The following is a 24,351-nucleotide window of genomic DNA, read 5'->3' as shown; positions in this document are numbered from 1 at the left end:
CTTACATCACTGTATTACAGCACCTACCTTAATAGCCCTACAAGATTATTTCCTCTACTAGATGGTGAACTACTTGAGGGCAAGAATTGCACATATATCAGGAGCAATTGCAAATATATCAGGGTCTCTGCCTTGTATCTTAATTTACATTCAGTTTAATCAAGTTTTAGACAGAGACCCTGACCTAGTTTCCAACACAAAATAGTTCAGAAAACATCATTGCTTTTGACAAAAGTACATACATTATCATGAGAAAGCATGTAATTCAGGATGACAATAAAATATTCAACAGTCAGAGAAAATAAACAACAATTTAGGACTTTATTTCATTTATTACCCACTTTGGTCTTCAAATGTGTTCATGTGCTTCTAACTGCGACGATCACTTTAAAAAACATTCTGCACCTACTGTATGCAAGATACTGCTATTCACATTGTGGGATATTTAAAAAAAAGTTCGCCATACAGAAGAGATTTTAAAAAGTATACAAATGATTTTAGTACAAGGTAGAATGCGATGGCCACTAGAGAAAAAATTAAAAACAGGTGAGAAGGGCTTTATTTTTATGCTTATAAATTTGAACTTTAAATTCTGAAGGATAAGAGATTCGGGCATGGTAACTGGATTGACACAACTGAATATGCTTTTCAAGTATATCTAACTTTTCTTATTTTGGGCAACTTCTCTCCAAACTGACTAGCAATAAATCTGACTGCTAGATTCTGTACAAATGGTTAATCCAAACCTGAACGAATGCCTCAAACCTTCTCCCACGTCTCACTGTGGATAACTGCCTCATAAAGGAGTGGGAAAAAAAAACCGGCTGCGAGAGGGGTGACCTGTATAGTCCATTTGTTAAAGGAGTAGGCGTTTCCAGTTCTACTTTAAAACAAGGCCCTACTTCATCATGCGTCTGCCGTCTGTTCTAGATCTTACACTTTTGAAGAGCTCGAACGCTACACCCGTTCAAGAACTGCGGCAGCAGCCCGTGGCTGCCAACGCGGGCCACAGGGTTTGGTCTCCCTAAACTTCAAGGAAGCTGGAGGCATGCGGGGGGGTCGAGTTGAAATGAGGAGCAAACAGAAACCAGGTGTCCCCAAGACACCGGAAAAGAGGGAGCTAGTCCCAGAGGAAACAGGTTGGCTAGAACAGTACCCAAGCCAGGGGGCCGGGCGGAGGGGAGTGGTCACGTCCAGACTGGAAAACTTTCTGCAAAGCAACGGGTTGGATCCACCTCGCTGTCCAGGTGCGGAGCAGCGCAGACCCCCAAACCCACGACCTGGTCAGACCCCGTCTCCTTACCGTCCTGCAGAAGTTCCCGGACTGTCGCTGCAGCAGCTCCAGAACCTCGAGCCCCGAGGCCAGCCACAACGACGCTGCCGTCGCCACCTTCCATGTTGGCAGGTGCCGGGTTGATGTCGTCAGCGGCAGAACGGCCCCGCCCAGGTGGTGACGCAGAATCTCGGCGCCGCCGGACCAACCAGCCCATGGCTCCAGGCCCGCCTGGCGAACTGACTTATCCCGCAGCTGGGCTAAGCCTGGCTAGGAGCCGGGTGGTTACTGAGGCAGTGGGCGCCCGGGGTCCGAGTGCTTTGCGCCCAGCGCACCGAGGGAGCCAAGGCCGTCCGGCCGGCGCTTTCCGCTGTCTTTAGCAGCAGCTCTGGGCCGCGCCTCCTGGGCTGGCGTCGTGCCCGGGCCAAGGAGAAGGTGGGCACCGGAACGTGGCCGCAGCGCCTATCTGTGAAGCAAGTATTAAACCTCAGAACAGGGGCCGTGCGGCGTAAGGCAGGAGAGCAGAGCGGAGGTTTCAGGGAGCTTGGTTTGCCCTCCACACTCACAAGAGTCAGTCGTTAGTTGCTACACAGCTGTTATCTGTCCCACCCCTTGACTGGCACTCCTGGGGTAATAAAAGCCCGCAGGAAATGCTTGGGAAGAAAAATTGCTGGGGATGAGGAGTGAAGAGAATTAGGGAGACTCGATGAAGAAGGAAGACTGAACCATAAAAGGACAAATAAAACTCACTGTCTCTACCCTCCTTCCTTCCCTGAGACCTTTGACCTTTTGCCTTTTCTACCTCTTCCTCACTTTCAGCCACATGTCAGACTTTTTCTTAATTACAAACTGATAAATTGTCTGTATCTCAACTAACGGTATTGAGGCTGTAAGAGCATCAGGTTGGTTCCCATTGTATCTTCTCAGCTAATACGTTCGCATTTTTGACCTAGATTTCTTTCTTCTAAGATAAATACTGATAAATTAACAGGGTCAATCAACCACAAGTATGCGAGAAAGTCTTAAGCTTCTTCGCAAAAAGAAACTGTAATATGACTTTTTCATTTTCTACGGTAGGTATGTATCCAGGAAACCAATTTTGTCCAGTTCCAGAGCTACATGGTTTTCTACATTCTGTTTCAAAAAGGTGCTACTGCTTATCCTGTGCTTATCGCTGTTCTAAGTATTTTATAAATCTAAATGCATTTCATACTCATAACACCTCAGGTAAGCAAGTCTTATGCTACACTGCATTATGCTCTCTTTGTCTCAGAGGATTTTCCCTAGTATGTAAGATCTTAGTCATGATGGGAATAGGAGTGATTCGTTCATTACTTGTGAATTAGGAATTATTTTTCCTTCCTTGACTTTATTCCCCACAGTGGAAGATTTTAGAACAGTAAATAATATTCACTCATAGAGTGAAAGTTTTGATCCCTCTACTCTGCATGCTCTCATGAGTTTACAAACATAAGACTCAATCCATATCCTAAAAGGAGCTAATAGGTAAGGCAGGAACCCATTTAAACAAACAATTGTACCAGGTGCTTTGGAATCTTTGGATTTACTTATTCCAGTAATTCCAAGCTTAGCTGCACATTGAAATCACCTGAAGAGCTTTAATAAAAACACTGATGCCTGCATCCTGAGCCCAGACATTTGGATTTTATTGGTTTAGGGTATGGCTTGGGCATCCTAACTCTTAAAAGCTCCCCAGTTCATTATAGTATACAACTAAAGTTGAAAGCTACCGATTGTTTTGTTTTGTTTTCTTTTGTTGAGTTGGGATCTAGCTCTGTCACCCAGGCTGGAGTGCAGTGGCAGGATCATGGCTCACTGCAGCCTCAACCTTCTGGGCTCAAGGGATCCTCCTGCCTAAGCTTCTAGAGTAGCTGAAACCACAGGTGCTTGCTGCTATGCCCAGCTAATTTTTATAATTTTTTTAGAGATGGGAATCTCACTATATTGCCCAAGCTGGTCTGGAACTCCTGCCTTGGCCTCCCAAAATGCTGAGTTTACAGGTGTGAGCCCAGCCCCCTGAAAGCTACTGATTTATTCTTTAAGCAAATAAATATTGAGGCCTTCTTCTGTATGCCATTTACTATGACTGCAGGAGTGGATAAAAATGAAATAATTCTTGCTAAAATAACTAATAACCTTGTTGGCATTGCACCCTTTATTTTTGCCTTACTTTGATGTTTAAGATACCTATCCCCTCCTTCCTTCATAATGGTCTCTCTCTTGGTTTCTGAGTATCACTCTTTAGGTTTATTCCTCCCAGCTCCAAAGTTCATCTTCAGTCTTTGTTGCTCTCCCCTTTTCCTCTGTTACTTAAATATTGGTGCTTCCAGCAGTTTCTTGCAAGATCCTGACATCCTTAAGTACCTTGGCTATTTTTAATTTCAACTCTTTGCCTAAAGGTTAAAGACTCTAAAGTTTGATCAATTAGACTGTTCTAAAGTTGGCCCATATCCGATTCTTTTTTTTTTTTATTTTTTTCTGTTTCATTTTTCCTTCATACATACCTGTTTCTAAATTACTAAGGCCAAAAACTGGAATATGAAAAGTAACCAACACTGTGAAATGGTAAGATTTTAAGTATAGCAAATATAAAACATTTATAAACGCCATAATTTCATCACTTGTACCTGTACCTCTTGGGGTATAAAAGTGATTTAGAATGTAATTGTAGAATTATAATTGAAATTTTCACTAGATAATATCACATTAAAATTTTTAAAAATAATTAACGTTTGTTTATCTTCTGATTCGCAGACAACAGGATTCAAGAATTACAATAAAAGCACCAGGATATCTTTTGAAACACTGACTACTTAGAGTTGCTCTATTAATGCCATTTAACTTTCCTGAATAAAACAAGATATTTCCAAATGCTAGTCGAGTATTATATATAAAATAAACCAAATTTCTTGGCTCACCAATCCCAACAAAGTAGCATGTAAAAAATGTTTAAATAACCTGAAAACTTACAACATGGTAAACTAGGGAAAAATATCGTTTTCTACATCTTGTTTTTCCACAACTATCTTGGGTAGTTTTCCACATCTATTTATCTTACAAATAGAGGCAGCATTCTATAGTTTCATATTGGATACTGTGAAAAGAAGCTATTAATAAAAAAATTTCTGAGCCCACAAGCCTGATAAAAAATATACATTGTTGGCAGTTGAAATTGTTAGAATGGAATTAATATAGTGAAAGCATATTTTCTCTATACAAGCTTACTGTCTTTTTCAGATTCGAAACAAATCTGTATTAATGAAGAGTGACTGCATGCAGACCACAATATATCAAGAAAGAAAAAAAGATCCCATAGAAATGTTTCATTCTGGACAGCTGGTAAAAGTCTGTGCCCCAATGGTTCGATATTCAAAGTAAGTGTTGCTAAATGGTTAATGAACTAAGATGAAATTTCCCTTTTATGCTCTGACTTTTTAAAAGTACTATAAGACCACCAGCGTATGGGAACTTCAAACTCCTACCTTTGGAATCATGATTTAGAATTGAGTCATGATGCTAACGCTTGCCTAGTATATATGTGATCCTGAGTAAACAACCTCTCTGAGCTGCACTTGTTATATCTATAAAAATGGTGGTGGTTGTAACTCCTACCTATAAGTATATAGTGTATATTAAATAGATACAAGTATTGATGTGTAGATTTTTATGTGAACTTAAGTCTTGGGACAAGTAGTGCAATTACTGGGTCCTGAGGTAGTGGTGTGTTCAGTTTTCGAAGAAATATTTCTTGGTATCTTTTGCTCATCTTCTAATTGGATTGTTTGCTCTTTTACTATTGAGTTGTTTTTTTAAAAAAGTTTGTTATAAAATATACGTAACATAAAATTTACCTCTCATTTTTAAGAATACAGTTCAGTAGTGTTAATTACATTCACATTGTTGTGCATCTGATCTCTAAAACTCTTTTCATCTTAGAAGATGGAAATTCTATACACATTAAACTATAACTCCCCATTCCACTGTTCCCTACAGCAACCCCTGGCAACCATTATTCTACTTTCTCCCTCTATGAATTTCACTACTCTAGGTACCTCATATAAGTCTTATACGTATTTGTTCAAAACTGGTTTTGCTAATATTTTATGCAGCATAACATCCTCAAGGTTCATTCATGTTGTAGCATATATCAGACTATTGTTCCTTTTAAGGCTGAATAATGTTCCATTTTATGTATATTTTGTTTATCCATTCATCTGTTGATATCCATTCATATATTAATAGAACACAAGATAACTTCCACCTTTTGGCTATCACAAACAATACTTTCATGAACTATGGGTGTACAAATACCCATATACAAATACCCATGGTTCATAACAGGTCTCTGAAACCCTGCTTTCAATTCTTTTTTGACTATGTACCCAGAAGTAGAATTGCTGAATCATATGGTGATTCTATGTTTAATTTTTTGAGCAGCTACTATACTGCTTTCCATAGCAGCTGCACCATGTTACCTTACCAGCAGCAGTGAACAAGAGTTTTAATTTCTCCACATCCTCATCAACACTTGTTATATTCTGGGAGTTTTTTTTTTTATTATTATAATCATCCTAATGGGTATAAAGTGGTATTTCATTGCAGTTTTAATTTGCATTTCCCTAATGATTAATGATGCTGAACATCTTTTTGTATGTTTATTGGCCATTTGTATGTTGTCTTTGTATAAGTATCTATTCAAGTGCTTTTATCCATGTTTTCTTGTTTTCTATTGAGTGCTGAGAGTTATTTATATACTCTAGATATATATTCTGCTTTGTCAGATATGTGATTTGCACATATTTCCTCCCTGTATATGGCTTGTCTTTTCATGCTCTTAACAGGATCTTTTGCAGAACAAAAGTTTCATTTTAATGAAGTCTAACTTATCAATTTTATCTTTTGTAAATTGTACTTTTGATGTCAAGTATAAGAAACCTTTATGTAGCTCCAGATCCTGAATATTTTCTCCTCAGTTTTTTTCCCTAAAAGTTTTATGGTTTTATGTTTTGCATTTAAGTCCACGATCAATTTTGCATTAACTTTTATGTAAGTGTGAGGCTTAGGTTAGGTTGCCTATGGGTATCCAATTATTCCAGCACCATTTTGGAAAGGCTGTGGGCCAGGCACGGTGGCTCACGCCATCAAATCCTAATTCCAGCACTTTGGGAGGCTGAGGTGGGCAGATCATTTGAGGTCAGGAGTTCTAGACCAGCCTGTCCAACATGGTGAAACTCCATCTCCACTAAATACAAAAATTAGTCAGCATGGTGGTGCATGCCAATAGTCCCAGCTGCTGGGAGGCTGAAACAGGAAAATCGCTTGAGCCTGGGAGGTGAAGGTTGCAGTGAGCTGAGATCGTGCCACTGCACTCCAGCCTGGGCAACAAGAGTAAAACTCCATCTCAAAAAAAATAATAAAAAAAAGAAAGGCTATCTCTCCTCTATTTAATTATTTGCTTCTTTATGAGAAATAAGCATTTTCTATTTTGTTCCATTGATCTTGTATCTTTTTCCCTGCCAATACCATAGTTTTATTATATAGCTCTATAATATGTCTTGAAATCAGGTAGACTGGTTCTTCCCAATTTATTTACTTTTTCAAAATTGTTTTAGCTATTCTAGTTCCCTTGCTTTACAAATAAATTTTAGAATGACCTTGTCTATCTCTGCAAAAAACCTTGCTGGAATTTTCATAAGAACTGTGTGAAACCTATACCTCAACTTGGGAAGAATTGACTTTCTTACTGTGTTGAGTCTCCCAATCCATGAACACAATATGTCTTTCCATTGATTGAGATTTTCTTTGATTTCTATCATCAGTTTTGTGTAGTTTTCAGGTTACAAGTTCTGTACATGTTTTATAAGACACATGGGTTTGTTTTGAGCATGTTTGTAAATAGAATTTTTAATTTTTGGTGTTCACATGTTTATTGCTAGGACATAGAAATAGATTTTTGTATGTTGATCTTATATCCTGAAAACTTGCTAAACTCACTTGTTGGTTCTAGTTTTTTTGTAAATTCCTTCAGAGTCTATAAACAACCATGTCATCTGCAAATAAGGACAGTTGGATTTCTTCCTTTTGATCATGTGCCTTTTGTTCTTTATCATGCCTTCTTGCACTGACTAAAAGTTTTAGTGCTGTGTTGAATAAGGGTGATAAGAGCAGACTTCCTTACCTTGTTCCTGTCTAAGGCAAAAGTGTTCTGTAGGAATTTTATGGATGTACTTTATGAAACTGAGGAAGGTTCCCTCTACTTCTGGTTTTCTGAGAGTTAGCTTTTTTTTTTTTTTTTTTTACTATGTATGGGTATTTTGTCAAATGCCTTTTCTGCATCTACGTGATCATGTGCTTTTTATTATTTAGCCTGTTACTATGATGGATTAGATTAATTGATTTTGACTATTGAACATTCTGTTTTAACTGGCTTTTTCTGACAACACTCCAGCAGGGAATGATTAGGGGAGTGATGCCACCTCATTACTATCTGATAGAAGTCCAAGTTCTTCACTTGGCCTCCTTCGACATCTGGTGGGTGAGGAGCTCCTCATTACTGCTGGACAGGGATGAGAGTTACAGTTCCCCATGGTGAGGGTAGCCTCATATATGCTGGGCAATAATGAAAGTCCTGGCTCTCCACTATGCCTCCTCTGAAACCACACCAAGCAGTGAGGAAGAGGAGTGCTTCATTACTGCTGGCAGGCATGGAAGTCCAGGCTCCCCTTGTGGCCTCCACTGATACCACTGGGCTGGGAGTGACCTCACTGGCCACCAGAGATGAAAGTTTCAAATCCTTACCTGGCCTTCTCGGACATCATCTCAGTAGAATGTTGGAGCACCTTGTTAACAGCCTTTAGAGGGTAGAAGTCTAGGATTCCCACTTGGCCTTTGCTAATGGAGATAAAGCCATAGCTTTTTCTACAGTATTTGGCTGGAGTAGAACTGTCTAAAAGATTTCTGTCTTACTAGGTCAGAAAGAATATTTTCCTGGTCCCTTGGTTAGAGAAGGCTTTTGTTGGGGCTGGTTTTTTTTCTGCATCCATTGTTGTTTCCAGTTGGCCAGCTTCTTCAAGTCTAGGATATTCGAGACAAAAATAAAATCCAGAGAACTCACCACCCTGTCATTCCTCAGGTCCTGAGGTCACTAGCCTGTCTGGCCATCTTTTCTTCACCTTTCAAAATTTTCTTGTGTTTGTTTTATATATAATATCCAGGGTTTTTAGTAATACTTAGCAGGAATAGTAGGGAAAAGTAAATATCCTCCATCTCCCCGTAGGTAGAACTTTCTCTGATAAATATTTAACAATGCACTAAAATATGTTTGTGGTGTTTCTAAATGCATAATTAAGGTTTTATATGCTCACAGGTTGGCTTTTAGGACACTAGTAAGAAAATACAGTTGTGATCTGTGTTATACACCAATGATAGTTGCCGCTGATTTTGTCAAATCTATAAAAGCCAGAGACAGTGAATTTACCACAAACCAAGGTATGTGAAACCGAGTGTACTGACTTTGTAAAACTTTTTAAATTTGTTTACAAACTCAACTATCTTGTCTAATCAGAAACAACACAATTTAGAGATTTTATGTGAAAAAGTTTTAGTTCTTTAGTGTTTTTAATAAGTATTTTTTTTACCTGTTATTACTGAATGCCTTGTAAACTATCAGTGTATATACCAAAGCGTAAGGCCACTTTGAAACCCTCTCCTCTCACTAGGGCTATTAGAGTAGATGCCTGTCACACTGCCTCTAGTCTTGTACCATTCCAAACTATCCTCCAAGTGACCTATTGAAAATGTAAATTTTCCTCATTGTTCACAAGGTGGGATCCCCAGACCAGCAGCATTAGTATTATCTGGAAACTTGTTAGAAAGGGAGATTTACAGGTATACTAAATCAGAAATTCTGGATATGTGGTCCAGCAATCTGTGTTCTGAAAAGCTTTCCAGGTAATTCTGAGCTTCTTAAAGGTTGAGAACTACTGGCTTAAAGACTCAAATTTTAGCACCTGAGGATAATATACAGTTTTTCATAATCTGACCTCTAAATATATCTTCTGCAGCCTTATCTTCCTTCAGTTTCTCCCTACGCCCACTGACTTTATCCTTCAAAATTCCTAAGTTATTTTAAGTCCTTGAACATACCCTGTCTTCTCACACCAGACCCCTTTCTCTCTCTTGCAAACTGTAGTTTATGTTTCTTCATTCAGCTGTCAATATTTGTAGCCATGAATCTTTTTTTTTTTTTTTTATCATCCTCTACTCACGTCCTCCCTGCTAAGCACAGGCTCTTATGTTGCACTTAATTCTACTGCATTATGATTTCCTCTTTATATGCCTGTTTCTCCCATTAGGTTCGGCCTCCTTGAGGGCTGTAGCTGTAGAAATAGCTTGATTTGTATCCTTAGCATCTAGTACAGTGTTGGAAATATATTAGACCAATAAATGGTTGTTAAATTGAAATTCTGTAACTCTCTTGAGCTACAAAAGAGAAAGCACCTTACATCTCCATAAAGAATAAAGCAAATTCTCCTAAACCATCATAATCCTATAAATCAGTGGATTGCCATAGGAATCTTGAATCAATGCAACTAGGATGATGCCAAGAAATCTGCATTTTTATAAACATCCAATGATTCTCGTACAAGTATTCCTCAAAAGAAATGCTGAAATACATCTAAAAAGAGTTCATAACACTGACCCAAGGATAAGAAAAATATGTTCTTTAAAACATAGGAAGCTTTAATACATTTGGCTGTATTAAAATTTAAACCTTTGGGCCAGACGCGGTGGCTCATTCTTGTAATCTTAGCACTTTGGGAGGCCAAGGTGGGTGGATCACCTGAGGTCAGGAGTTCGAGACCAGCCTGACCAACATGGCAAAACCCTGTCTCTACTAAAAATTAAAAAATTGGCTGGCTTTGGTGGCAGGCGCCTATACTCCTAGCTACTTGGGAGGCTGAGCCAGAGAATCACCTGAACCTGGGACACAGAGGTTGCAGTGAGCTGAGATTGTGCCACTGCACTCCAGCCTGGGTGACAGAGAGAGACGCTGTCTCAAAAAAAAAAAAAAATTTAAACCTTTATATGTAAGAGCACAAATATGCTCAAAGACAAAAAAACTGAGGAGAATATTTATAACACATGATAGATAGCAATACTAATTTCTTTGTTTTATAAAAAAATTACAAATAAGAGGAATGACTAATTATATATAGAAAAATGCAAAGAATATGAAAAGAGCTCACTAATTAGAATATTCAAATGTTGGATATACACTGTATGATAAGTTGTGAGGAAACAAGAACTTTTATCCATATTGGTGTATGTATATATTGGTAAACTCTTGGATGATAATTCTGTAATATCTATCACAATGTTGTATGCTAAATGACTATTAACAATTCTACTCCTAAGAATTTACCCTATGAATATACTCAGAGCATGTGAAACAGTCTAAAAATACACTGTATGGTCCATCCATACAGCGGAATATCCCACTATAAAGAAGAAAATAGGACTGAGTACATCTCCCAGATATATCAGGAAAGAAAGGAACAGTAGGCATAGTGGTATTTATAGAATGTTCACACTTGTTTAAATTTTACAGGTATACAAAAAAATTGTTCTGGAATGCAGGTAAACTAATTCTCACCTTTGGGAAGAGGGTCTATTTTGTCAAAAGTGTTAGAATTGTTTTCATTTATCAAATTTTGTACTGTTTGAATTTTTTACTGAGTGTAAATTGCTTTTAATTTAAAATATTTTAAATTGTTTAATGTTATATTATTTGGACAGATGCTTCTTAGGCTAAAAATCGTTATTGCTCTTTTATCCTGTGCAAACATTAAAGTTTGGTGTGTGTGTGTGTGTGTGTGTGTGTGTGTGTGTGCAGGGTTTTTTCCTGTGAATTTTAACGTTGAGCTATTCATTTTGTCAGGTGATTGCCCATTGATTGTTCAGTTTGCTGCTAACGATGCAAGACTTTTATCTGATGCTGCTCGTATAGTCTGTCCTTATGCGAATGGAATAGACATTAACTGTGGTTGCCCTCAGAGGTAAAGCTCAAAGAAGTTGGAAGAATTTTCCAAGAGATTACAAAAAAAACTATGTGTGAACATGGTAAAATATCTTTCTAGTTTTCCAAAACTTAAAAAGAAAATAGAGTTACAGCCCCAGGGCTCAAAACAAGAAGGAAGAAAATATAGGGAAATATAATTTAGGAACATAAATTCAAAGGTCTTTTCTGATGACTGAAACGATGTATAGACAGGTGTTTTGTCTCCCCTCACCAATAGAATTTTTATGTGGCTGTGCCTTGAATCTCATCCATAAGTAGTTATATGAGAATCTAATATTTACGGCAATCCCTAAAATGTATTTTTACTGTCATGTCAGATATGCTTGCTCTGAAAACAGATTGTTTGACTTAGGAAATCACCATATATTTCCTCCTAATTAATTCTCCTTATAAAAATACCTTATTATGATCACCTTTTCTTTATACCACAGTTATTTGGTTGGGTTTAAGTAACTGGGTGTTGATAGGATGTACTTAATTTGACAATAATATTTCTTTTTTTTTTTTTTTTTTAAGACGGAGTTTCCCAAATCGGAGTGCAGTGGTGCTGTCTGGGCTCACCACAACCACCGCCTCCGAGTTTCAAGCAATTCTCCTGCCTCAGCCTCCCGAGTAGCTGGGATTACAGGCATGCGCCACCATGTCCAGCTAATTTTGTATTTTTGGTAGAGACGGGGTTTCTCTGTGTTGGTCAGGCTGGTCGCGAACTCCCAACCTCAGGTGATCTACCCGCTTCGGCCTCCCAAAGTCCTGGGATTACAGACCTGAGCCACCACACCTGTCCTGACAATAATAGTTCTACTGTACTGGCACTGTAGTAGATTATCAGTAATTGAAAATGTGTCCACAGAATAAAAGCAAAGTTGTTAAGTATAGTGTAATCTAAATCAGATGAGACATATTTGTATACTCATGAGGATAGTTAAATAAGCTGTTTAGTGGTATTGGAATGCTGTAGGCCAAAACTATCTTTCTACTATTGAGACTAATAAAACCTCGTTATGTACAATAAACATCAAATTTGGAATTTTTGAAATCTGAAGTCATTGCAATTAATTACTTGAAATATTTAAACCTGTTTTGGTTGAATGACTTTTAACTTAATATTCTCACTTGCCAATGAAAACCATTTCTCCTGAGTACTTTTTGATCTGGGAACATGTTTTCCTAATCTCATATTGATCCACTTAGAAATGTTGAACCTATGAATTTTTTAAATCTGCTTCTATTCTAGATCACTAGAGAAATGGATGCACTTATATTTCATTGCTTTCAGAATTTTGTCTTCTCTTCCAGTTATTTATAATTCACTTGTTCATATGTTTGCTTTACAAAGGTGGGCAATGGCAGAAGGTTATGGGGCTTGCTTAATAAACAAGCCAGAGCTTGTTCGAGATATGGTGAAACAAGTAAGAAATCAGGTGGAAACCCCTGGATTTTCAGTTTCTATTAAAATAAGGTAAAGACAATATTTCAATCTATTGATACGATCATCCGTTACTTAGGAAATAAAAGATTATTCCTTTTGTCTGATGCTGTTAGGAGTGTCTATCCTAAATAAATTGGTAGCTGGTATATGGAAGTGTTGAAAATAAGACATTTAGTAAAAGAATATATACCATAATTTTCATGTATAGTCCTGAAAAACTTCCTTTTATACTTTTAACGAAAGTTAAAGCCTCCCTTTATTGTAAGTCTCACCAAACTTTCAACTTTAGCTATGTAGTATTTAATGTGAAGAAACATTACTGGTGCCAAGTATAGAAAACAGGAAAAATATTTGCACTAAAATTTCACAATGAAAAGAAAATAAACCAGGAATCAGTTTTTCCGTGACAGGCTGAAAACATACTTCTTTTTTTAAGACAGAGTCTCACCCTGTTGCCCAGGCTGGAGTGTAATGGCACGATCTTGGCTCACTGCAACCCCTGCCTCCCAGGTTCAAGCAATTCTCATGCCTCAGCCTCTCAAGTAGTTGGGATTACAGGCGTGTGTCACCACACCTCGCTAATTTTTGTATTTTTTAGTAGTGACGAGGTTTCCCCATGTTGGCCAGGCCAGTCTGGAGCTCCTGGCCTCAAGTGATCCGCCTGCCTCAGCCTCTCAAAGTGCTGGGATTACAGGAGTGAGCCACCGTGCCCAGCCTGAAAACATATTTCAAGATAAAGTATTATGTTCTCCCACTTGGCGATGGGGGCATGCACAGCAAATATTAAGGTTTAAATTCATCTGTGACAGTACTTTCATGGCTCTTTGATTTATCAAAGCCAAAGCATAGAAGCACTAGGTCTAAGATAAAACTTTTTTGTCCTTTGTTGTCAGTAGTGAAATAGCTAAATTTGAGGTCTTGAGTAGGAACTGATCCCTGAAGAAAACCTTGCTGATAATGACATATAGTAATAATATGATATAGCAAATCTAATTTAGTAGATGAAATATCATTTTAGTCAGTTAATGTTAGCATTAAGATTTGTGTGCTGTGAACAGATAAATATAATTTTGAAATTGTAGGATCCATGATGACCTTAAAAGAACGGTAGATCTTTGTCGAAAGGCTGAAGCAACAGGAGTTTCATGGATTACAGTCCATGGAAGAACTGCTGAAGAAAGACATCAGCCAGTGCACTACGATTCCATTAAAATAATTAAGGAAAATATGTCTATACCTGTGATTGCTAATGGAGACATCAGAAGCTTAAAGGAAGCAGAAAATGTGTGGCAGATTACTGGGACAGATGGTAAGAAATAAATACTTGGGTTCTTTTAATTGGGAAGAAATGAGAGTGCGGAAGTAATGTTAATTTGATTTTCATTTGTTTTGTTTAACATTAAGCCATATTTTCCCATTGTACTGTTTTAAGCTAAGCAATTTATTAAAATGATGTTAAGTTTTCTACCTGGAAAAACATGGATTATCTTAACTGGGATAAATTAATTCAGTTACTTTTCTGACGCCATCATATCTAGTGACCAGTGAAGAATTTTCTAGATAGCCTACTAGTAAAATAAAGCACCTAGAAATGGGAGTGAGTGAACTCGAGAATGATAAGAGCTAAAAGAACCCCAGAACTGCTGTGCAGTTTCATTATTTCCTTAAATTATTGGCATGCCAAGCCCTGTGATTGCTAGATGGGAGAATATAGATAAACTGAACTTTAAGCAGCCCAATTTATGACAGTCTAGATTTACCCTAAAGAAAAACTAAAGACTAACTGTTTAATGTAAAAATCTTTAAAAAATAAAGATTTCTATAAGTACATTTAAACTTTCCTGGTTTACAAAAGGTACCAAAATTAATTCTTTTGTAATTGAATTAAACATACTAATGTAATAAAGGCATCACAAAACCTTGGTGATAATACTTTTTAAAAAAAATTCTGTTTGCTTCATTGAGCTTGAACTAATAACCAGGGGTTCTTAATGTATGGACAAATATGGTGTGCTTTAATTTGTAGGTGTGATGGTTGCAAGAGGACTCTTAGCAAACCCGGCCATGTTTGCTGGATATGAGGAAACCCCACTGAAATGCATCTGGGACTGGGTTGATATTGCTCTTGAACTTGGGACTCCTTACATGTGTTTCCATCAACATTTAATGTACATGATGGAAAAGATAACTTCAAGGCAGGAAAAAAGGGTATTTAATGCTCTGTCAAGCACCTCAGCAATCATAGATTACCTTACAGACCATTATGGCATTTGACTAGACTTCCCAAATAATTTTAATATATACTTTTAGACCCACAGTGAAACCACAGGTCATATTTTGTACCTTAAACTAGTAGCTCCCAAATTTTAGTATAAAAACAATCCCTGGGAGCATTTTTTAACAATCAGTCATAGACCCCACCCTCAGAGATTCTGATTCGGTAGATCTGGGGTAGACCCAGAAATACGCAGTTTAAAGAAAACTCCCGGTAGTTCAGACATCCTCATCATCCTAGGCAAACACTGACAAATACTGCTCTGAGTACTGTTATATACATATTAGGGGGATGGGTAGAGTGGGAATTTTTTCCTAAAGGAATCATGTTTTATCATGTTTTTAACATTTTAAAATAAAATTTATTTCAATACTAAGAAAGTATGGCTCATGGTATCTGTAAGTTAACAAGAAGTATGCAGGTGCAAAAAAGTGGTGGAACAAATACCAACATCCATCCAAAATGAAAAAGAACAGGAAATTCTGAATAGAATTGCACTCAGAACTTATCTTAAAAATTCCAATTGGTTAATGACATTAAATTTGGTACATTTCAAAACTTCTAGCTCCTCCAAAGATTGAAAGCTTAATAAATAATACCTGCTACCTAAAAAGATAAAATTAACTGCAATCTACCATATCTTAAGTATAGGAAATTTGATAGCCAAGCTGGAGATGATTATATATTTGAAATATTTCCTAGAGAATAGTAACCAGGTTTTGTTTTTAATTTTAAAACCTAATTTTCATACTCTCTGTTTAATGATATTACTTTTATGCCTCTCAGCAGTTGATTGTAACTTTAAAGTCCCATGGTTTGGGAGTGTTATTAATAGATTTTGTTACCGGTGGGCATGCACTGCAAGAATTAAGTATCTCAGATTGAAATAAAACAGTTCGTAATTAAAGTATTATTTATTTTGCCAACATGAAAACTGTTATAAGGAAATAATTATGTAAAACTGTTTAATTCGCGTTTGGGAATATTGAATGAATCCATTTTAACGTAAGCACCGTGGTGCCATCTTTTTTCTCAGTACATTCTGTTTTCACTTTTCAGTTAATGTATTTTTTTTAAAGATCACTGACTTTTTCATTTTCTATGAATACTGTACAAAATAGGGAGGTATGGTCAGAACTCTGAATTGAATTACCCTAGTGTTGTGAGCACAGCATCATCACTAGAGTAATGTGCTCGGTGTTTGGAAGGAACCAGTGTGGAAGTTCTAACACTTTTGATTAAAAGTAACTTCCTGGCCGGGCGCGGTGGCTCACGCCTGTAATCCCAGCACTTTGGGAGGCCAAGGCTGGCAGATCACGAGGTCAGGAGATGGAGACCATCCTAGATAACATGGTGAAACCCCATCTCTACTAAAAATATAAAAAAATTAGCTGGGCGTGGTGGCGGGCACCTGTAGTCCCAGCTACTCTGGAGACTGAGGCAGGAGAATGGTGTGAACCTGGGAGGTGAAGCTTGCAGTGAGCCAAGATTGCACCACTGCACTCCAGCCTGGGCTACAGAGCAAGACTCATCTCAAAAAAAAAAAAAAAAGTTACTTCCTGGCTGGGCGCAGTGGCTCACACCTGTAATCCCAACAGTTTGGGAGGCCAAGGCAGACAGATCACTTGAGTCCAGGAGTTCGAGACCAGCCTGGCTAAAATGGTGAAACCCTGTCTCTACTGAAAATACAACAATTAGCTAGACATGGTGGCAGGCGCCTGTAATCCCAGCCACTCAGGAGACTGGGGCCAGAGAATCGCTTGAACCTGGGAGGCAGAGGCTACAGTGAGCCGAGATCGCACCGCCACAATACAACCTGGGTGACAGACAGAGGGAGACTCCATCTCAAAAAAAAAAGAAAAAAAATCTTCCTTACAGTTATGTTCAAAGTCTGTGTTTTCTATTTTTCTGTTACACGTGATCCAGATTATTGGTGATAAATTCAGAAAAAGAACAAACTTAAATGTGTTTTTGAATGTTTTATATTCTATCATTATCCATTTTCAGCATTTGTTTACTATTCCCCAAGTAATTGTAACCAGGATAGTACTTTTATTAAATTCCTGATACGTTGTCAATATTGAAAAAACTCTTCAACAATTTAAATGTACATGCACAGTTTGAAAAGCTGGAAAATAGTAATTAAAAGAATATCCCCATACCCACCTTTCGTACCCGTCCCCAAACATCACGCTAAAGTTTACTGCCTCTTGCCAGCCCATGGACGGGAATGGGAACGCCTACGGAATATGTTGTGATACTACAGTTGATCCTACCTTCTCCAGAACAAAATGCTGCACGACCACCTCATCCTGGCCCCTTATTAAATGATAGCTTAATTCTGGACACAAACAGTTCCCACTATAAAAAGAGAGGAGGTGACCGGAAAGGAGTGCGTCTTAAGCGCGTTCGCTGAATTTGCATCACCCAATCCAGCCCCGGCGCCCGGCCCGGCTCCCTAGACCTGCACCCCGCGCGCCCTCCAGCCGGGGCTGCACTTAGTCTGCCGTCCTAAAGAAGTTGCGCTCCGATCCCCAAGTATCAGGTCAAAAGTCTAATTCATGCTCTGACTCCTCCGCCAATTAGAAAACAATTGTTGCCCATATACGTGGTCGCGCCGCCTGTGACTTCAGACGGGACGGGCCCGCGGGCGGGAAGCCTGCGGGGCGGGAGGCTGGGTGGGGCCCTGGCTCCCCTCCCCCGCCCGGCCGCGGCGTCTGACGTCCCGCGCGTCGGCTGCCGCGGAGCAGCGCGGGGAGCCAGGCGGGCCGCCGGCGGGTAAGGGCGGCCGCGACCCGGGGACCCGTGGGGCGCTAGGCCGCGGAGGGAGAGCGCCGCTCCCTGGTCTGCAGAACCCCGCGGGGCTGGCCCTGCCCGGTCCGCGGAGCGGTGGTCGAGGGCCCGCGGCGCCTTCTGGGAGCGGGAGGGCCGGGAAGCCGGGCGTTGGTGGAGGGTGGCGTTGGGCTTCTGTCGCCGCGAAGCTGGCGGAAAAGGCAGTGGCCAGCGGGCCGCCTCGCCAGGTCCCACGACTCCCAGGGAGGTAGCCACCCGCTTCCCGGGCCACCCTTTCCCCCTTCCTGACCGGGGTCCGTGCCGGCCCCCCAGGTGCGGGAAGGTGGGACACGGTCCTTCCCCCGGACAAAAACGCTGCGCCTCGGGGCATTGAACGGTTTTGTTTGAAAGGAAGCAAGATAAAAATAAGCGTTTCTCCATTTAGGTGTGAAGGAAAAAAAATGACACTCCAGTGGGCGGCAGTGGCAACCTTTCTTTATGCCGAAATAGGACTCATTTTAATCTTCTGCCTACCTTTTATTCCTCCTCAGAGGTAGGAAATCTTCAAATCGTTAACTATGATAAATATTGGATCGCTCCTAATGTAAAATGAAAAAAGTTTTCTGAGCATTAAAAAGTTTAGAAAGTCTTTGAAAATACACACACCTAACGAATTAGGTAGTATATAATGGCAATATTAAAATAACATTTTATATAAAACTCTGTTACGTGTACAGGTGAAATAACTTTTTCTTCCCTTCTAAAAGGAAAGGGGCCTATGCTTTTGATTCTGTTGATTACAGATATAATAAAGCAACAGTTATACTTTTAACACCTGCCCTGCCTTGTCTCAGGTTTTACCTTTGTTTTATTGCCCTGAATTGGAGCCATGAACTAAATAAATGTAAGTGGATAAATCATGTTTACAGTACAGCATAGGTGTAAAAGTGTTTCATTGAGGCACTGGAACAGCAATTTAGAAACCAAAGCCAATAAATTATTCTTAGTTTTGGCCTATGTAACCGATAAATAGTTTCATTAATGTTTAATGACAATTTTACTACTTTTGGTTTCACATAAAATTAACGAATGTCTATTAAAAGTGCTGAATGTAAAAAGTATCACAACCATGTATTAGCTTTAGTTCTTTAGTGACGGATCTAAGGTCTTTAAGAACCAAGTACAGTATTTCAAGCCAAGCACTGGTTCATTTTACCCTTGAAATAATCTACTTTTTAGTCGTTTAGTTTTAGATCCAGAAATTTGATAGTATGAATGGGGAAATGCACACGTAATAAAAATGTTGCAAGACATTTGTTCATATTCCTGGCATAAAAGAAAATCTTTCGTAAATGAGATCCTAGAGATAACTCACTAAAGTGTAGTAAAATCCCAGGAGGACTGGGAGAAACTTCAAGAAGTTTTACCTTAGCTCAGCGTCCAAATAGTCTTTCACAACTCCTAACTTGCTCCTTACCTGCCTGGATTTCTGCTCTCTTCTGTCCTTCTCTATCAGCTAAGCTAAGCTCAGTACGTTGTTTCTTACTAAAGAAAAAAAAATTGAATCATCCTGTAGGGTCTTTGATCTTATTTGATCCATCCCACCCATGTTCTATAGATCGCATACTGCAACCCAGGAGGGCAAGTAGCTTAAGGTTACCTAGCTGGTAAGTGACAGGTTCTAGATAAAAATCTGGCTCTTGGTCCAGTGTTCTTTCTACTCCATCATGCTGCCTCTCATCCTGTAGGTTTTGTTTCAAACTCAGTAACACCCTGTTTTGCTTTTTAGTAGTATTTGCAATGATAGAATCCTATATATTCAAGAGAAAGAAAGATCTTGTGTGTAAACATCTAATTTATAGATAAGACTTAAGGGTTTGCAAAGAAGAAAAAATTGTAAGTTGATCTTTTCTCCATCAGAGTGATCTGTAAGTTATGGATCAATATTTTTCTTCCTGCCAAATAAAAATTTTACCCATCCTGATCAAGTGGCTGTTAGATAGATGTGTGTATATTTGCACATGATATATAAATGTATTCTCATGTACAAATATAAAGAAAATATGGTATGTATGCACGCAGATCATTTATAATGTGCCCTAACTATGTGTGTATCCACATCTTTTTATCTTTTATATGTGTATCACCATAATCTTTAAGAAAATATTTCATCATTTAGTCTCTATTATTTTCTTACATAACCCAGTGGTTAAAGGCACATGCTCAGAAATCAGGTCACCTATAACTGCATGATACTAACCTTGGGTATGCTCTTGATCCTCTCTGATCTGTTTCCCCATCTGTAAAATGGAGATAGTACTAGTGTCTACCTCATATGGTAGTTGTTGTAATTAAATGAGATAAAACATGTAAAAATACTTAGAACCATAATATAGTGAGAACATAATATGTTGTAACTCTGATAAGGTGCTCAAATGCTAGTTGTTCCCTATGGGAGGTCTCTTATGTTCCCTTTTACACCACACCTGACCTTGAAGAAATAAATAAATTTCCATTTGGACCTAGATCAAGATATTACCACTTATGTTATCTTAAAAATATAAAATTTTATATTGCATAATTTAAATATTGGCTATATAAAATGCTTGGAATTGGAAGCAGAGACAAAAGGAACCGATTCATCTGTATGAATCTCCCTCACCCCACCAATTTCAAGTAAAGTTGTCCTAATCTTAAATCTTAAATTTGTCCTAATCTTAAAGTGAAACTTTTTTTTTCAAGTTGTAAGTGCTTGAAGCGTAAGTGCTTACTACATTTTTCTGCCTCCTTTCGACTAAAGTGTTACTCATTTAAATTGCCCATGTACAATTGCATGATGGATTATTTTGTCACTCTGCCATTTACAACCCATGCTTTCTTACCACTGTCTTTGCTTATACTGTTCAATCCATCTAGACTACTTCCCCATCTCATTTCCTCTATGTTCACATCTTTATCTGTAGTAATTACATGGCTTTTTATATATATATAGTGTGCGTGTGTGTGTGAAAATTATCATTACATAATTAAGATTTTTTCAATTTATGTATGTAATACCTGGGTAATTTTTATAATTCCCTCATTTTTAAAGTAGAGAAACTTTTACTTGGAGGATATGTTAAAAGTGTACTATATAAAAATCAGTGTGTAGAGTTAGACCCCACTCCTGAAATGTTGCCAATTGTTAGAACAATATATCTTTGTTATTTCTAAGTCATTGCTCTGACCATGAAAAAGATACAGAGTAATAGCTTCTATCAACAATATAATATTTTACTACTGCAAGAATTCCTTTTTAAGGTTTTGCTCATGTGTGGTTTACTTTTAGAATATTTAAGCCACCAGACAGAGGATAATCAGATATCAGATTATTATTAAATTTGAAAGAGTTGTTTTTTAATTCATGAGATATTCTGTCTTGTCAGAATTAATAAATTTTAAAATTAAATTTCTGTAATTCTTTTTACTTGCTACACAATTACAAAAATGTTACTTCAGTATTTAGAAAGTATTTCAAAACTTTTAGTTTTTTTATAGCTGATATAATTGTATTGCTTTACAGATGGCAGAAGATTTTTTCATTTAATGTCTGGGGTAAAATTGCAACTTTTTGGAATAAGGCTTTCCTTACCATTATCATCCTATTGATTGTTCTATTTCTAGGTAAGTACTAGATTCCTTCTTTGAATAAATGTAACTCTATTGTTTGTTAAATGAATTTCTTTTTAATTAATAGAGTTGATGTTACAATTTGTGTACAGTTTACTTTATATAGTATATTGATACTACATAGAGTGGATACTGATATATTGATACACAGTTGATAGATCCTACCATTCTATATGTTCAAACTTAAGTTTCAACAGGGCACTGTGATTCTTAACTCCTTTTAGGTTATTTTAAGATTTAAATGCTGTATATTTATGCATACCTTGCTGTTCAGAGTCACCAGACTTTATTTTTCATGGTGTTGTCTCTCTTTTGTTACTGTGATGTCCTAGGCACCCAGGAGCTTAGCTGTTAGAAAGGCAAATAAAAGAATAGAATCGTTAGGCTCTCCAAGGACGTCTTAGATGCAGGGTGTGGATTTGGACTGGATTAAAAAATAAACATGGCCGGGCGCAGTGGCTCATACCTGTAATCCTAGCACTATGAGAGGCCAAGGCGGGAGGATTGCCCGAGTTCAGGAGTTTGAGACTAGCCTGGGCAACATAGCAAAACCTTATCTTTACAAAAAATGTAAAAATTAGCCAGGTGTGGTGATATGCACTTGTAGTCCCAGCTACTCTGGAGGCTGAGAGACTGGAGGATTGCTTGAGCCCAGAAGTTCAAGGTTGCAGTGAGCTATTGCACTCCAGCCTGAGCAATAGAGCAAGACCCTTCATTAAAAAAAAAAAAAAAAACTGCAACATAGATTTGGGGACTACTGCAAAAATTTGAATATGGAGTGATTGTATAATATTAGGGAATTTTTGTTAACTTTAGTTGTGATAACAGCATTGTTACATAACAGGGTCAGCAACCTATACAGCCTGTGGGCCAAATGCCTATTTTTGTAAATAAAGTTTTATTGGGAAATGACCATGCCCATTTGTTTATATAACGTCTATACTCATTTTTCAGCATGTTTTAAATTTTCATGATAACTATATTTTAAAAATTAAAAGTAGACCTTTAGGTTCTTGTCAAACCAGAAGTTCCATGAGTCTTAATTATCACCATGTTTTTCTAGTTGTTGTTACTGAGCTCAGAGAGATTAAGTGACTTGTCTAAGATTACCCAGCTACTTCTTGAAATGCCCCTTCTTGCACAGAGTATGTTTTCCCTCAGAATTCCCTCAGAGTTGTTGTGTTGTTGGTGAAATAGGATTTAGAGAGGCAAACTTGGGCCCCTAACCGCCATCTTTGACACTGTTTTGTGAGAAAATGTCTTCTATGTTCCAAACCACCAACCTCTCAAATAGAATCCTCTTTATAAAACTAAGAACATCTGGCATGAGAAGGGATGGTATTGTCAAAAACAGAAAGGTATGAATGGTTTGTGCCTCTTTTCAAAATGTAAATATTTGTCTCGTGGTACATTATTAATGTTATGGATTGAATCTCTAGCCATATAACTAGTCACAACAAATCAGTAAAGAACAATAAGGAAAACCAATTCCAGTTCTGCCACCAGCTAACTAAATGACCTTTGAAATGGCTTTTATTTTTCTGGGTTTGATTTATTCATCTTGTGAAATGAAGGGAGAGATGGAAATAATCTCTGCAGCTCCTAATTTTGTGATCTTCTAACTCTAAAATTATCACAAAAATTTGTACTGAAAACTGTCACTTATGTAAGGGAGGAGAGTTGTAGTGTAAGTTCTTTTGGTTACATTAGAAACAAACTTGGCTGGGCACGGTGGCTCGCCTCTGTAATCCCAGCACTTCAGAAGACCAAGGCGGGCAGATCAACCTGAGGTCAGGAATTCCAGACCAGCTTGGCCAATGTGGTGAAACCCCATCTCTACCAAAAATACAAAAGTTAGCCGGACATGGGGGCGCATGCCTGTAATCCCAGCTACTCAGGAGACCGAGGCAGGAGAATTGTTTGAACCCGAGAGGCAGAGGTTGCAGTGAGCCGAGATTGCGCCATTGCACTCCAGCCTGGGCAACAAGAGTGAAACTCCGTCTCAGAAAAAGAGAAATCAACTTGAACTCACTTGACCAAAAAAGGAAAAATTTGTAATACAATTTGGGATTGTTGCAGAGTAGCCCAAGGAAGGAAGGAAGCCAAATTCCAGGGAAGGATTAGTACTTGGAACTGAAGTGTCCTTTTCTTGGCCATATGTTTTCCCTATATATACTTTTTTTTTTTTTTTTTTTTTTTGAGACGGAGTCTCGCTCTGTAGCCCAGGCTGGAGTGCAGTGGCCGGATCTCAGCTCACTGCAAGCTCCGCCTCCCGGGTTCACGCCGTTCTCCGGCCTCAGCCTCCCGAGTAGCTGGGACTACAGGCGCCCGCCACCTCGCCCGGCTATTTTTTGTATTTCTTAGTAGAGACGGGGTTTCACCGTGTTAGCCAGGATGGTCTCGATCTCCTGACCTCGTGATCCGCCCATCTCGGCCTCCCAAAGTGCTGGGATTACAGGCTTGAGCCACCGCGCCCGGCCTTCCCTATATATACTTCATTCTTTTTTATTATGGACTCTGATATTCTGTCTATCGCCAAGGCAGTAAATGGGTACAGCACAGCTGCCAGGTGTTACCATTCCAGACATGTGCAAGGATTAATTCATCGTCTCTGAATCCCAATTCCAAATCAAAGGAAAAAAATTGGACCAGCTAGCACCAGGTATCTACTCCTCATCTCCTATAACCAGGAGAGTCACCAGGGAGAATCATGACTGCTGGCTGAAGCCTGCGTCTTTGAGTAAACAGGGTAATTAATTCCCAGAGAACAAGGACATCATGGATAGTTCAGGCAGCCAGATAGGTGCTTATCCTCTAGGTCTCCATCCAAA

At 38.6% G+C, this 24,351-nt stretch overlaps 3 protein-coding genes across 10 annotated transcripts in view; 2 read left to right on the top strand and 1 right to left on the bottom strand.

Moving 5' to 3' along the window:
- Window positions 1-2,170, bottom strand: part of COG5 (component of oligomeric golgi complex 5) — a 363,081-nt gene extending 360,911 nt beyond the window's left edge. Inside the window, exon 1 of the mRNA XM_031665852.1 lies at window positions 1,304-2,170. Coding sequence (XP_031521712.1) covers window positions 1,304-1,490 — 187 coding nt within the window. The 5' untranslated portion in view covers window positions 1,491-2,170. The remainder of the gene's footprint in view (window positions 1-1,303) is intronic.
- Window positions 1,602-15,459, top strand: DUS4L (dihydrouridine synthase 4 like). Of its 5 annotated transcripts, none has more exons than XM_017957065.3 (8): window positions 1,621-1,708; window positions 2,351-2,500; window positions 4,532-4,668; window positions 8,661-8,782; window positions 11,235-11,352; window positions 12,712-12,834; window positions 13,887-14,113; window positions 14,831-15,459. In XM_017957065.3, exons 2-8 carry the CDS (start codon window positions 2,474-2,476, stop codon window positions 15,076-15,078), a joined length of 1,002 nt encoding a protein of 333 aa, XP_017812554.1. In that variant the 5' UTR covers window positions 1,621-1,708; window positions 2,351-2,473; the 3' UTR covers window positions 15,079-15,459. The 5 variants fall into 5 exon arrangements, with proteins under 5 accessions (XP_009201912.1, XP_017812554.1, XP_017812556.1 ...); XM_017957067.3 differs by having other exon boundaries at window positions 1,627-1,708; window positions 2,351-2,420; XM_009203648.4 differs by lacking the exon at window positions 2,351-2,500 and having other exon boundaries at window positions 1,602-1,708.
- A 1,792-nt stretch (window positions 15,460-17,251) lies between these two features.
- BCAP29 (B cell receptor associated protein 29) overlaps window positions 17,252-24,351 on the top strand; it is a 43,763-nt gene continuing 36,663 nt past the window's right edge. Inside the window, exons 1-3 of one of the 4 annotated variants that reach the window (XM_009203643.4) lie at window positions 17,252-17,857; window positions 18,297-18,404; window positions 21,414-21,514. In XM_009203643.4, the coding sequence (XP_009201907.2) occupies window positions 18,313-18,404; window positions 21,414-21,514 (193 nt within the window). In that variant the 5' untranslated portion in view covers window positions 17,252-17,857; window positions 18,297-18,312. Of the gene's footprint in view, window positions 17,858-18,038; window positions 18,120-18,296; window positions 18,405-21,413; window positions 21,515-24,351 lie in introns of those variants that run through there. The other 3 variants (XM_009203644.4, XM_009203645.4, XM_021935328.2) reach the window with 3 other exon arrangements.

Source organism: Papio anubis, chromosome 4, assembly GCF_008728515.1.
Source record: "Papio anubis isolate 15944 chromosome 4, Panubis1.0, whole genome shotgun sequence".
NCBI lineage: Eukaryota > Metazoa > Chordata > Mammalia > Primates > Cercopithecidae > Papio > Papio anubis.
Note: the sequence above shows the minus strand (reverse complement) of the source record. Positions and strands in the feature narration are given on the sequence as shown.

Bases quoted from the DNA above. Each gene is read 5' to 3' on its own strand.
- DUS4L (XM_017957065.3), top strand. From the start codon at position 2,474: ATGCATTTCATACTCATAACACCTCAG. The intron at 2,501-4,531 runs GTAAGCAAGTCT...TGTCTTTTTCAG, and splicing joins TCATACTCATAACACCTCAG to ATTCGAAACAAATCTGTATT. The intron at 8,783-11,234 runs GTATGTGAAACC...TCATTTTGTCAG, and splicing joins TGAATTTACCACAAACCAAG to GTGATTGCCCATTGATTGTT.